General features: G+C 32.2%; 1 protein-coding gene across 5 annotated transcripts in view; it reads left to right on the plus strand.

The window, feature by feature from the left end:
• LOC109072797 (calcium/calmodulin-dependent 3',5'-cyclic nucleotide phosphodiesterase 1C-like) overlaps positions 1–13,997 on the plus strand; it is a 62,823-nt gene that overhangs the window by 22,786 nt on the left and 26,040 nt on the right. Inside the window, exons 1-2 of one of the 5 annotated variants that reach the window (XM_042719005.1) lie at positions 465–936; positions 4,596–4,619. The exons of 3 other annotated variants lie outside the window; for them this stretch is intronic. In XM_042719005.1, coding sequence (XP_042574939.1) covers positions 836–936; positions 4,596–4,619 — 125 coding nt within the window. In that variant the 5' untranslated portion in view covers positions 465–835. Of the gene's footprint in view, positions 1–464; positions 937–4,592; positions 4,620–13,997 lie in introns of those variants that run through there. One more of the 5 variants, XM_042719004.1, reaches the window with a different exon arrangement.

Genomic DNA, 13,997 nt, shown 5'->3' on the forward strand with positions numbered 1-13,997 from the left:
CCGTACTTGTAAATATCTGAAAAAAAGAGAAGGGGGTAATCCAAACTTTTTTTAAATTGTTAATATACTGTTAATACTGTAATATTAACAGTTATACTGTTTATAATAATAATAATAATACTGTTTTCCCATAAGGAACGTTTTGGATAGCTGTGAAAACTTCTTCTAATGAAATGTCAGAATTTAAGATCTCTCGTGCATCATCACTAATTTTGACTAATCACTAATTAAGTTGGTGAGCTAATAAGCGATGAGGTTGTCCCCTAATTCGAAATTGCTTCTGTTTAATCTTTAACAAAAGGGAGCTTATTTAATTAATATTTTATTTCAGATAATATTTATTCCATTTCAAATAACAAACATGTATTTTTATGGTTTTAGTTTTAGTTAACTATAATAACCCTGGAGATTATATATTTTTTTTCTTTGCTCCGTTTAATCCCATTGCTGTCTAGGAGAAACAATTGAGATATTAAAGAGATGTCATTTGTGATTTGTCCTATGGGAAGAGACACAATTTGTCATTATTGATCATGGCATCACCGCTGGAGGCTTAGAGTCACACTGAAGCCCTCCCACCAACACTCATGAAATCATGAGTCTGCCTTAATCTGAGCCGCGCTGTATTTCTGATCGAGAGAGAGAGAGAGTGAGAGATCATACCGCAGTACCGTCACACGCTCCTGTGCTCAGACCGGAGTGGAGCACGAGGGACAGGAGGAGAGAACAGGGCTATGACGACTGCAGCGTCCCGACCGCAGCTCAACTGAAGAGGGGAATCTGTCACTCCTCTGCTCCGGCTCTGGGATTAAGTTTTTGTTCCCGTCTTGGCATCATGGAGTCTCCCACCAGAGAGATCGAGGAGTTTGAAAGCACCTCACTCAAGTACTTACAGCCTGACCAGATCGAGAAAATCTGGCTCCGACTGCGGGGACTGTGAGTATGAGCTTTTCAACAGGTTTTCTTGTGTTTTCTGTGTGTGTGTGTGTGTGTGTGTCTCCATCTAAGAGGTTGACAAACATCCTGAATCTCACTTTTCACCCCAAAATAAGTATGGAAAATATAAGAAATTATAATCAGAACAAAGCTTAAAGCCTGTTTTTGGTCTGTTTTTAATGACGATTAAGCTTTTTTTTGTTTGTTGATTCTCATTACTAAAAGTCACTTGGTGCAATACAATTTTTTGTTTAAATCAACATAAATTAGAGGCAATACAACAAATATCATGATGAAAATAAAATAATATTCATGATATTCAGTATTATATTACATTATATATTATATATCTTTAAGTTTATATATATATTATATTTTTATTATCACAGAATATTATTATATAGTGTCATTCCACTTTTCCAATTATTAATAAAATAATTGCGATTTTAAATAATTAAAACATTTTTGGATACCTTCTGGATTTGAATGAACAAATTGAGAAATGACCAAAAAGTAAATAAGAAAATACTAAAATAAGAAAAGAATATTAAAATGTATTACTTTTTGGATTTTATATATTTATATTTATATTTATTTTTCTCAATTGTCATCAGTTGTCACGTACCCCATGCAAAAAGTCTTAATAGTTAAGTATTTTTTCTTTTTCTTTTTCTTTTTCTTTTTCTTTTTCTTTTTCTTTTTCTGTTTTTTCTTTTCTTTTCTTTTCCTTTTTTTTTGCGAAATATGACAACTATTCTGGATGGATGCACCTAAGAATGCAATTGCAAATGCAAAAACAAATATTTACAATTATTATTCTTTAAATTGCAGTAATTTTTCCAAAGAAAGGTTTTTATTGTGATTTTATTCACACTACAGTGAGGTCATTTCACTGAGAGCAGGCGACTTCTTAATAATATGTTTAAAATACTTCTCAAATCTATATTAAATAGCTCCATCATCTGCAGACAAACTTATTTCTTCGATGTCAATCAGTTTTTCTCTCTGGCTGTTATTGGGCAGCTGGAGAGAAAGTCTCTATATTGTTCCAAAACTCAGTGAATAAAATGCAATTTCCTCACTATGGGTGAAGAAGAAAAGATGAGTGAGAGAAGGACAAAGAAAAAGCGAATGAAAGCAAGAAAGAGATGAATGAGGGGTGGGCTGTTTGTCTCCTCTCATATTTTCTCCCTTCAGGCAGTAGAATAGTAACGTTGCCCTGTTAATGCTGCTTTTGAAGTGTATTTGTGTGTGGATTGAGTTGTCATCAAATCAAACTTACCCTTAGTTTTTTATTTTTGTTTATATTGGTCTTATTGTAAATTATTTATTAGTGCATGTTATTCTAAAGAAGAGAATGTCTGTCTTTATAATCTTTATCCAAACATAATAACTTGCTCCACCTCTGAATTGACTTTCTTTTTCTGTTGACGTCAACAAGAACCCTTCATTTTCAACTCCTCCCCTCAGACTTTTCATAATCCAATCAGTTATTGATGGATAAAATCAAGTCCCTCCTATCTTATGTTTCTCGTTAAATATCATATTTCACTTAAACATACATTAGAGTCATATTACATAAGTAAAATTGGATTTATGTAGACTTTAAGTTGATCTAAGTATTTAGATTTCCAAATTTGAGCATTACCTCCAATAATTTAGTAATGGATTTTTTTTTTAAATGTATTATATTTACTATCGTGGACATTATTATTTATTATTTACTATCATGATGGATAGTATAAAAATAATAATTCACATAAATATAAAAATTTAAAAAAGAATTTTTGAGACGTACTGGATTTGAATGAGCAAATACTATAAAAATATAAAAAATAATTAATTAAAAAATTAATTAAAAAATAAAAAAACAATTAAAAAATATAATTACTACTTTTTCACGTTATAGTTATGAGGATTTTTTTATTTTTAAATTTCTTAATTGTCATGAAAATCTGTCCTAATTCTAAAATGTCTTTTTTTTTATTTCAATCAGTTCCTTATGAATAAAATCAAGTATCTCTCCCTTATTTTTACTGTTAAATGTCATATTTCACTTGAATGTACACCAGAAGTCGGAGTCAGAATAGTTTACTAAAAATGAAAAGATAAACACTTACTTTTAAATCCATGTAGTTTTATGTCTTCTGTGGAATATAAAAGGAGAATATTCTGAAAAATTCTCAATATCCAAGCTGTTTGTGTCTTTATAAAGACAGTAGAAGGTAACCAGTGGCTGTCAAGCTCCAAAAAAGCACCATAAAAGTGGTGCCTATGGTGTCACTGACATCACAAAGTGAAGTTTGAATATGCACATGCACACATTTGATGTGTTCAACAAAAGCAATTGCACATCTTCATATTTGTAGGGGAACTATTCCTTTAAGAACGTTGTTGTTCTCTCTAAGGGAGAGCCAAAAACAAGAGCTCTTTTTGCCAAAATTGTGTTAGTCCCTTCACTGGGTTTGGATTATCGCCCGTCACAGGACGTCAGGCCAGTTCACAGGACGTTAAGCTGTGTTGCTGTGTTTGGGCTTGTTGAAGCAGCTGTATATGTGGATGTTAAAGGTTACTGCAGTGGGTAAATCTGACTGCATCAGCATTTAATCTCACAGAAAGCCTCAAACACTCACAGCTGTCGTGAGTGTGCATGTGCGCATTCGTGGACATGGTTCTGCATGTGCGTTTGTGTGTATGCAACACTTCAGTGGTGTGAAGCAGCACTCATAATTGTGTTTGGAGACTTTAGAAAGAAAAAAGGGGACAGTAAGGAGTTTCCTTTTCTAAGGAGTAATTTCAGGCACCAGTGATGGTGGTTCATGGCAGGAATGAGTAATGATTGGGCAGCTCTGAATTTTCCTGTGCGTTGACTAATTGCTTCACCGTCCTTGTGTTGTTAATGGGCTTTATGGAGGGACCTATATGTGTACTGTAGCTGTCAGCTACACACCATAAAAAGCAGTGCTTTAAACAGCCTGTATGAAAAGTTGACTTAATGCCCTTTGAATCAAAATTTGTATAGATTAATGTATCAAAAACTGAAAAAAAAATAAAAAAATAAAATTGACTGAATTTTGATTAATTTAACTTAATTTAACTTAATTTAATTTAATTTAATTTAATTTAATTTAATTTAATTTTCAGAGGGGGCATGTGTTTGTGTGTGTTATATATATATATATATATATAATATATATATATATATATATATATATATATATATATATATATATATATATATATAAATAACTAAATAAATTTATATTTTATTTTATTTTATTTTATTTAAGTTATTTTATTCAGAAAAGGCATGAGTTTGCATGTGTTGTATGTGGAGAACTGTAAGTAATTTTTCCAAAGTGGAAGCAAAAATGTTTTGCAACTTGCAGGGCCATAAAAACAACCTGGAAAATAATGACAAAATATTACAACTTATAAAATGCATAATTATAATAATTATTATTATTATTATTATAAATGTTTATGCTACAGTTAAAATAAATACATAACACCACTGATAAACATTTGATCTGAAACAGCATGAAACAGTTTAAATACACTGTGTGTGTGTGTTTAGTATTATTTATGAAATAAACCCAATATAATTGTGCACAAAGCTAAATACAGGTTTTAATATGGTGTTTGTTTTGTTACAGGAGGAAGTACAAGAAAACATCTCAGAGGTAAGGCAGTGAAGATCTAAGGAGTGCTAAACTCATCACCATCCACTGTGAAAACCTCTTTCAGCAATAAATGTGATTCTCTAACACTTGTATTTCTTGTATGTGTTGGCCAAAATCAGTAACATTCACTCAAGCATGAAAAAAATTTAGCTAAAACCACCTGAAAGTAGCTGGTCCAAACTGGTGTAGGTGGATGACCTGCCTTCTAATGGCCAGGCTGTTGTTGTTTTTTGTTTTGTTTTTTGGAATGGCTCCATTAAGAGCTATTAGCATGCATGGAACATTTCCATTCCACAAAAGGTTCCAGAAACATTAAAAAAATAAATGGGGTCTGTTATGACTTCCTGTTGACTTCAAGTTGGTTTAAACTGGATTTTCCAACAGGGGCTGGTATAAAAATGATGTAGCGTGACCAGAAACATGTATAGTAAATGGGCTCAATTTCGACTTCCTGATGACTTTTTGAGCTGGGGTTTTCCAAGAGGAGCTAATATCAGAAATATGTCATAGTTTCTGATAAATTTCCATAAGAAGTGATGTCACGTCATTCTAGTCTAAGCTTGTGATGGAGTAGAGTTACTTATTGTTTTTTTGTTTTTTTTTGGAACATATAAATGGTTGGTTGCTGGTCCAAAGTGGTCTACCAGGAATAACCAGCTTGATCAAGATCATTTAAGCCAAGTTAGTATACCAGCAGTTCACATAAACTAGCTTGGACCAGCTAGAAACCAGTTCTAAAAACCAGCAAAATTATGACGATTTTTTTTCTTTGCAATAACATGCAACGAGTTGTGTGCAGTATGACTATAGATCAAGGAAACCGGGTCAGTTTCGACTTCCTGTTATTTATTTATTTACAGCAGCCACTGATATATTTCTTCAGATTTCTGATAAATTCCCATATATAGAAGCTCGTTTCCACCTTGGGATAAAACAGCTCACAATTCTGACTTTTTTAATAAATTCATATAAACTCTGAAAAGCAAGATATAAGTGCAGAATTGAGTGAAAAGTCAGAATTTTGACTTTGATTTTTCCCATGATAATTCTGAGATATAAATGTGGAATTGTGAGGTATACACTCAAATTTATGATATGAATACAGAATTGTGAGCTATAAATGCAGAATTGCAAGTTATAAATGCAGAATTGTGGGATATAAGCTTGAATTTGTGATATAAATACAGAATTGTGAGATATAAATGCAAAATTGCAAGTTATATATGGAGTTTTGAGATTTGAATGTTATATTTGAAGTTATGAACTCAAATTTGTGATTTAAAATGCAAACTCAGAATTGTAATGTTAAAGTTCCTGTGGCAGAATTGCAAAAAGGTTGTGGGAGGGATATAAACGTAACACTGTTGTAAGTCGATGGATAACTGCGAGATACGTAACAGGATATATAAACTCAAATTTGTGATTTAAATGCAGAATTGTGAGATATAAACGTAACAGGATATAACTGCGAGAATTCTGAGTTTATCTCTCGCCATTCTGACTTTTTGTTTTTTTTCTGGCTGAATTTGGTGATATAAACACAGAATTGTGAGAAAAAAATTACTTAATTGTGAAATAAACAATCACAATTACAGAAACAAGTTTCCATCAAAAGATCTGGCTGGACGTGGTTATAGAGTAAGCGTGTGATTGAGTAGAGTTACCTTGTGCAATAATCAGAATTACATGGCAACACAAACCACAGTGCAGTATGTGGCTCTCTGAAAACATCTGTTGAAACAAATGCATTTCGGCCTGCGCTGAGCACTCTTGTATTGTGGTTGTGAATATGTGGAGAGACAATAACAGAGAAAGAAAGATGTCAGGAGAGCCGATGCTGAAACGTAGCCTAAGAGAGCGCGAATGAGAGAGAGAGAGTGATGGTGAAGCCGGGTCTAATATTAGAGCGAGAGTGGGTTTAATTGGGGAGGGCTCAGCGGAGACTTTCCTCCGCTAACAGAGGGAGGGATGACTTCCTGTGCTGATTGACAGCTCAATGGGAGTCCTCTGGGTAATTATGGCAAACTCTGTCATTACAGACACAACAGGACAGTTACAAACACGGGTGTGAGAGCATTCACACGGACACACATACAGTACAATGAGGGTCTTTCATTCATTTTCATTCTAAATGAATTGAGCAGTTATTATCAATGTAATGTACAATTAAAAATTTGTGCGATATAAATGCAAGATTGTAAGTTATAAATGCAGAATTGCAAGATATACACAGAATTGAAAGATATAAGTGCAGAATTGTGAGATAAACTCAAATGTGTGATTTAAATGCAGCATTGCTATGTAGATATAAACTCCGATTTGCAAGATTCAGCATTGTGAGATATAAATGTAGAACTGCAGGATATAAATGCAGAGTTGTGTAAATAAGTGACATTTTAAAATCTATTCAAAAGGAAAAGTTATTTTAAATTGTAATTTTTCACAATATTACAATTTGTACTGTATTTCTGAACACATAAATGCAGCCTCGGTAAGCATAAGTCACTTCTTCTTTCAAATACATTAAATTACACTTATTGTACAAAGTACAATAAAGTATATAATATATAAATTATCTTAAGTAAAAACATTTTAATATGAATAGATATTTAATATTTAAATAAGTACAGTTAATTAGTGATTGGTGCATGAGAATATTAAGGTAAAGAGAATGGAATAAATAAAATTAAATTATATAAAATAAAACTATATTTTACTAGATATTACATTAAATGCAATAAACTTTAATAGAATGCAATACAAAGTCATAGAAAGAATTTGACACATTATGCACTAAATAATTTTTGGTGCTTTTCTGGAGCTTGTTTGGACACTGTATGCTTCCGTTTATTGGAAACAAGAAATGGAAAATAGAACATGAGGTTAAATAAACTGACAGAATTTTCAGATTTAGGTAAGGTGTCTCTTTAGGCAGCTCTTTCTCTGTATAATTTATTTACTTGTTTTTTTTTTTTTTTTTACATTCTCCTGTGTTATCTTAAGTTGTGGCATTTTGACCAGTTGTTAGAAATTATACAGTTCAACAGCAAATTCGTCAGTGTTACATATTCATTTATTCTTACAATAGCCTTATGATTTCTTGCTCAGAAATTTTGTGTTGTGTATTTAAATTTTTTAAGGCATAAGACATTAATTTAATCTAACCTTTAAATAATGAATATTAAACAAATTGTATTTTTTGGAAAATAAATGTAATTTAATTTTACAATTAAAACATATAAGAAATATTGTATGATTATTTAATTAATTATTTAATTATTTAATTATTTATTATTTAAAAATATGGTTTTAATCATTTTAGTAGTAGTAGTAGCAGCCTATATATGTACATTCTACTGAACAAATAAATGCAGCTTTGTTGAACAAATTTTTTTAAAGTCTTACTGATAAATGCAAAAAAATAAATAAATAAATAAAGTCAAGTATGAGAAATATAAATATATAATATGTTTACAGCTAATTAATGATTTATGAGAATTTGAGCAAATTTAAGAATACAATTAAACAAAAATGTAATTTTAAACAAAAAATATTATAAGTTATTAAAATTTTTATTTTAAAATATTTTATTAAATATTAAATAATGTTATTCAATATTTTACATTTAATAGTTTAATATTTAGTATTTTAAAATCATCCACCCTTCTTTTCCTGTTAGGTGCTTCTTTGAGCTGATCTGCATGTGTGCGTGGAGCTCTGTGTAATCGTCACGATCGCACTGAGTTGCTTTGTGGGAGCAAATAACTTTTTTGAACTTTTTTCATTTCAAAAGAGCAAAAACGATCTTTCTTCAATAAAATGCTGGTCCCTTTAAAGTATTGACTTTCATTTTGTTTTGTTTTGGCAGTTGTAAATGGATTTTTCCTCTCTATGAACAAAATAAAAAGCAGTCCAGGCAGTTCCTTGCAGTAGTAATTTCAGGCCTCCATGTCATCTGCACTGGCACCATAGATCAAACGCCAGCGCAGTCCTAAACTCTCACTCACTTCAACTTTGCAGCAGACTTGAATATCCTGTCAACACTCAGATTAACACAGATGATTGCTTTATACGCCACTGAGTATCTCTCCTGAGGTTAATGAACCATTCATGCCACTTTATTACCTCTGCCCTCCTGCGACGTGGTGCCAGGCATCGCCAATCCATCAGCTGCTCTGGCTCAGCCGGCCCGGTCTGACAGAGCCTACTAACAGGATGGATATCAAACCAGCTCTGGACAAACTATTAATTATTTACTCTGGCTGATGTTTGTCTTCAAATGAGTATGTGTGTGTGTATCAGTAGCTAATGGTGGACCATTTTTAAAGAAATGGTTTCCCAAAAAATGAACATTCATCAGTCATCTTTACTAACGCTCGTGTCATTTGAAACCAGTAAGACTTGATTCTGAACACAGTGTTCTTGCTGTTCTTTTCCATGATGTTACAGGGCTGCAGCTAACAATTATTTTGATGATCAGTTAACCTGTTGATTATTTGTTTGATTAATTTTATAGAAAGAATAATTTCCTTAGGAAAAAAAAAATTCTACATATTGCCTATAATATTCACCTCCACACAATTAATGTCAGCTATTCTGTACGTTATGCAAAAAAAGAAGGTCTCAAATAGGGCTGTTAAACAATTAAAAAATACTTTACATAATATGTGTGTTTACTGTGTATATTTATTATGTATATATAAATACACACATATATATTTGAATAAATATAAATTATCTAATAATTTTATATATAAATATAAATATTTTAGATATAAATATAACATTTTTCTTAAATGTATACATGCATGTGTGTATTTAAATATACACAATAAATATACACATAAATTGTAAACAAATATACTTTTATTTTGTATGCAATTAATCATGATTAATCATTTGACAGCCCCAAAATTTCAATACACAAAATAATAATAATAATAATGTTTGGACTTTCACAATCAGGCCTATAAATGATAAGTAAAAAACAAAACCACAAATATCAGATAAAGTAGAACACGTTTGTTCTGATCATATAACACATTCATTTCTTTTTCTTTTTCTTTTCTTTTATTTTATATATTAATTAGGCCTACTTACATGTTACATATATGATTTCAATCACCTGTGGTAACTTTTAAAGCTAAATTTAGTGCACAACAACAAATATGAAATAAATATTTAAATTAAATCAATATTTTGGGCAACATTTATTGCGCTGCTTTCTTGTGTGTGCTTCCTTTGGGATGTTTGAAGTTTCAACGGATCCGTTTTGCTTGTCACGACAAGCTTTTGAGAAAAATGAAAATATTTTGGACTGGTAGATTCGTAACTTTTAAAGAAAATATACATCAAATGTAAGTTAATGCGACGGTCACACACCTGACTAACCAGCATTGATTAATTTGATAAATGTAAATACTATGTAAGCAGTCCATACAGTATGATGTGGTATATTATTAAGTAATATAGTAGCTTTGTTGGAAAAACAAATCAAATCAAAAAGTCTTTTTTAACTTGAAATAATTGCATTTTATTGTATAGAAAAGAGCAGTATGGGCATTTTTCAGAAGAAAAACGTCAGTGACAACACTGACAACTGAAAATATGATTCTTTAGCTGGGTTTGCGATGTTGTAAGCTATGTAGGATATATTAAAGCCCTCCTCACTCACTGCTGGACTTCTGCATTAGTGCTGGTCTGCTATTCTTCTCCTAATGAATCAGGCTTAATTGTGCTGTTAATGGAATATTAATCAGTGCCGGACAGCCTGTGTTTCACAGAGCAACCAATCTCTGAAATGCTCAGAACAGACCTTCATGCAGTTAGCCACGGTTTGGAGTATTACATTGGAAGTGAATGTTAAAGCAGTAAATCTAGTCTGTGCTTAAGTCAATAGTATCTGTTCTAGTGTCTGGTCAAGAACGGCTCTGTACGGTAAATAAATACAAGTGAATTGAGGACACAACTTAGTATTTATTTGTATGCATGGGACTTTAATCTGAACGAAGAGCACAAGTAAAATTATTTTTATGCATTGTCTTCTCATGCAGTGTCTCAACATAGCTTGCTTATTAACTTTGGCTTGTTGACTTATGAATATTTCATACTCCAATACAGTGAATATGACCAGGCTAATTTACTCTGACATAATTTGCTATTTATCTTGCATGCTAAGGGAGTTACTATCACTATTTCATTTGCTTAACTATTGCTAAACTATTAGGCATGCAGTTAGTCCCCCAAATTTATTTTACAGATAATGATTTATTATTTTAAATCATACGATACGTTGAAGAGAGGTGAGCTGTTACTTTTCTACTTGGACGTGCATTGAGGAGACCAGAATAGAGATTTGGGGGTGGGCTTTTTGACTCGGGCAAGTAAACAACCACCTTAACAACCGCAGCAAAACCCTGGCAACCACCCACATCACCCTCGCACTGTGGTGGCGTGTTTGGCACAGACGAGCACCACTCACATTTGATGAAGACGAATAGCAACTAGAAGGTAAAATGTGAGGAGAACACAGGCAACGGGACTTGTAGTTTTTTTTTTGGGTGGGATGAGGACCATTAGCATTTGATGATGAAGAAACCTGGATCTTCAAGTATAAGTTAAATGTAAATGTAAAAATGAGTAATAAAACATTCTGCATATACAATAAACATACATAAACTATTCAATAAATATGGAATATTTAAGATTTTTAAAATGTTTTTAGAAGTCTCATATGATCATCGAGGCTGCATTTGTTTGATCTAAAATACAGTAAAAATTGTATATATATATTATTGTTATTATTATTATAAATTATTCTACATTTTAATAACACTGTTTTTCCTGCTTAAATTTTTGTAGAAACCATGATACATATATATATATTTTTTTTCAGGATTCTTTGAGGAATAGAAAGTTCAAAAGAGCAGTGTTTATTTGAAATAGAAATATTTTGTGATGTTATAAATGTAAATAAATTTAATGTGTCGTTGCTGAATCAAAGTATTCATTTCTTTTTCTTTACCCAAACTTGAATGGTATTGCTTTATAAAATTTATACAACCCCCCCCCCCCCCAAAAAAAAAAAAAACCAGCAAAGCAAAACTTTGATGTTTTCAACATCAGTAATAATAAGAAGGAATAAATTACACTGTAAAGTATATTATATTATATACCTATATATTATATATGTATATTTTTTATTTTTTTTTTTTTGTATTATATTTGTTTTTTGTTGAATTCTTTGTATTTAATTTTTTATTTTAATTATTGCTAGGTAGGGCTTGGAACAGAGCCATTGTGTCCATAAACACTAGCTGATGATTGTGTTTGTGTGTGTGTGTGTGTGTGTGTGCGCAGTAGGTCAGTCTGCCAAAGAAACCCATGATGTTTTCATTTGATGGAGTAATATGTAGATTTAGTGACCTTTCAGAAATCGGATTGCTTTTATTGGATTACAGCAGGCGACAGTGTGACTAACTGACCTTTTGTTCTCAAAATAAGGACAGAAATCTTTATACGCCGAGTGCCAGTCTGCATCTATCCCTGAAAATGTATTTAGTCAGTTTAATTATTATGGATTTGCAAAAATCCAAGCATGTTTTGTAACCTCAAATTACATATGCGCGAAATCTATTGATCTATCCCATGATGCACAGCATTGAAAAACATTTCATACTTAACAATCCAACTCTAAACCTCTACAAAATGAGGTCCACAAGATTGAAACCGGTCTTTATACCTCTTTTTTTGTTATAAAATTTTAAACTATAGCAGAACCCAAAAGAAATTGATCTTATTAGATGTCTCTTGTTTAAAGATGCACCTGTTTGCATGTTTGCTTTTTTGATATGACATGAATTTGAGAAATATGGTGTAATTAAATGTTGTACATGAGAAACCCTTTTTTTTTTTACCAAATGTTTTTTTTTTATTACCAAATGTTTTGTCAGCAAATCTCTAACTATTTACTTGAAATGCACACTAACATTTTCAGTTAATAATTCACTCTTAATAATTCATTTGCATGTTCATGGTTCTATAAATGGTGGTTAATGGTCACATGACATGTAGTTAAACAAAATATTTCATATATACAGGTACATTGTAATTACACTCAAGAGTCTTCTGCCATCTTCTCTTCCCTAGCGTCTCCAGCGTGCCATCTGGATCCCTCAGTAAATGTCCTCGTCTATTTAATCCAGATTACTCCTCTGTTTTTCTTTTAACCGACACATGTCAACACAACCCATCAGCGTCTGCTGATTTCCTCCAGTGTTTGTTTATGGGATGTGCTTGTGTCATTTACTTCCAATTTGTGTGGATACACAAGAGAGGAAGACTGGATATAGATTTTGTGCAAATGCTCTTATAACTTCTTTTTCCCTTCATTTTGTGCCTGTGTGTTTGAGAATGAGTGACTTTGCTTTTGTAGGGAGACTATACATCCTCTTTTTCTCTGGCCAAGATTTCTAAATTGCTTAAAATGTCTGGTATTTGGCTTTGTTTTCCCGTAGTTTTTAAACTTGCTGATGGTGAAGACTGAAAAGCGATTTGACCAATGGCGTGCAGGCTTTGTACATAATCAACCAATTGTAGACTGCAAGAAGGTGAGATCTACAGGAAATGGCCAAAGCAGTGCAAAATACACATGCATATAATGTATAAGGAGTGTAGAGAGAGTGACAATAGGAAAACAAAGCTAAAACAAAGACATTTTAGGGCATATTTTTAAGTCCTGGTCATGTCCGGGGAAAAGAGGACGTATGGTCAACCTATTTTATTCACTGGAGGCATATCAGAGACTATCTGCCTCAAGGGCTGTGTGCTTAAGCAAGTGAATTTAATCTATAAATGTTGACTGTAAATATATTAAATTCAGTTCTTGCATTTTTTTATTTACTATGCATTTTGCTGCCCACATAGAGTGCTTCAAATCAATGTGTTTGATTTCAGTTAGTATGCTGTCTAGGTAGCAGTCTATTTAGCTTACTATGGATTGGAATAGTGCCACAGTCACCCATTAAGATGCTCATTTATCACTTTAAATGCTTTGGTTAGAGTACAGAGTGAACCAGAGGAGCACTTAACTCTCCATTCCTGTTCTTTTAAAACCAGCTGCTACACCACAGCTCTCTTCTTCTAACAGCAGTGTGTTTGATCACAGCCATTTGAATTCAGTCGCTTGTTCTGTAGCGACATTTTTCTGTGATTATGAAACAGAAATATTTACTCCATTTACTCCCTGAGTCTTTCTATCTATCCTCGTTCTTCAGGCCTTTTACCCATGGAGATGGAGAGCATGTTGTTCATTAAGGCTCTCATTAACCGTCTAATTACAGAGGGAAACAATGCGCTGACATTTCTCCAGACCCCGGC

Source organism: Cyprinus carpio, chromosome B2 (genome assembly GCF_018340385.1).
Source record: "Cyprinus carpio isolate SPL01 chromosome B2, ASM1834038v1, whole genome shotgun sequence".
Lineage (NCBI taxonomy): Eukaryota > Metazoa > Chordata > Actinopteri > Cypriniformes > Cyprinidae > Cyprinus > Cyprinus carpio.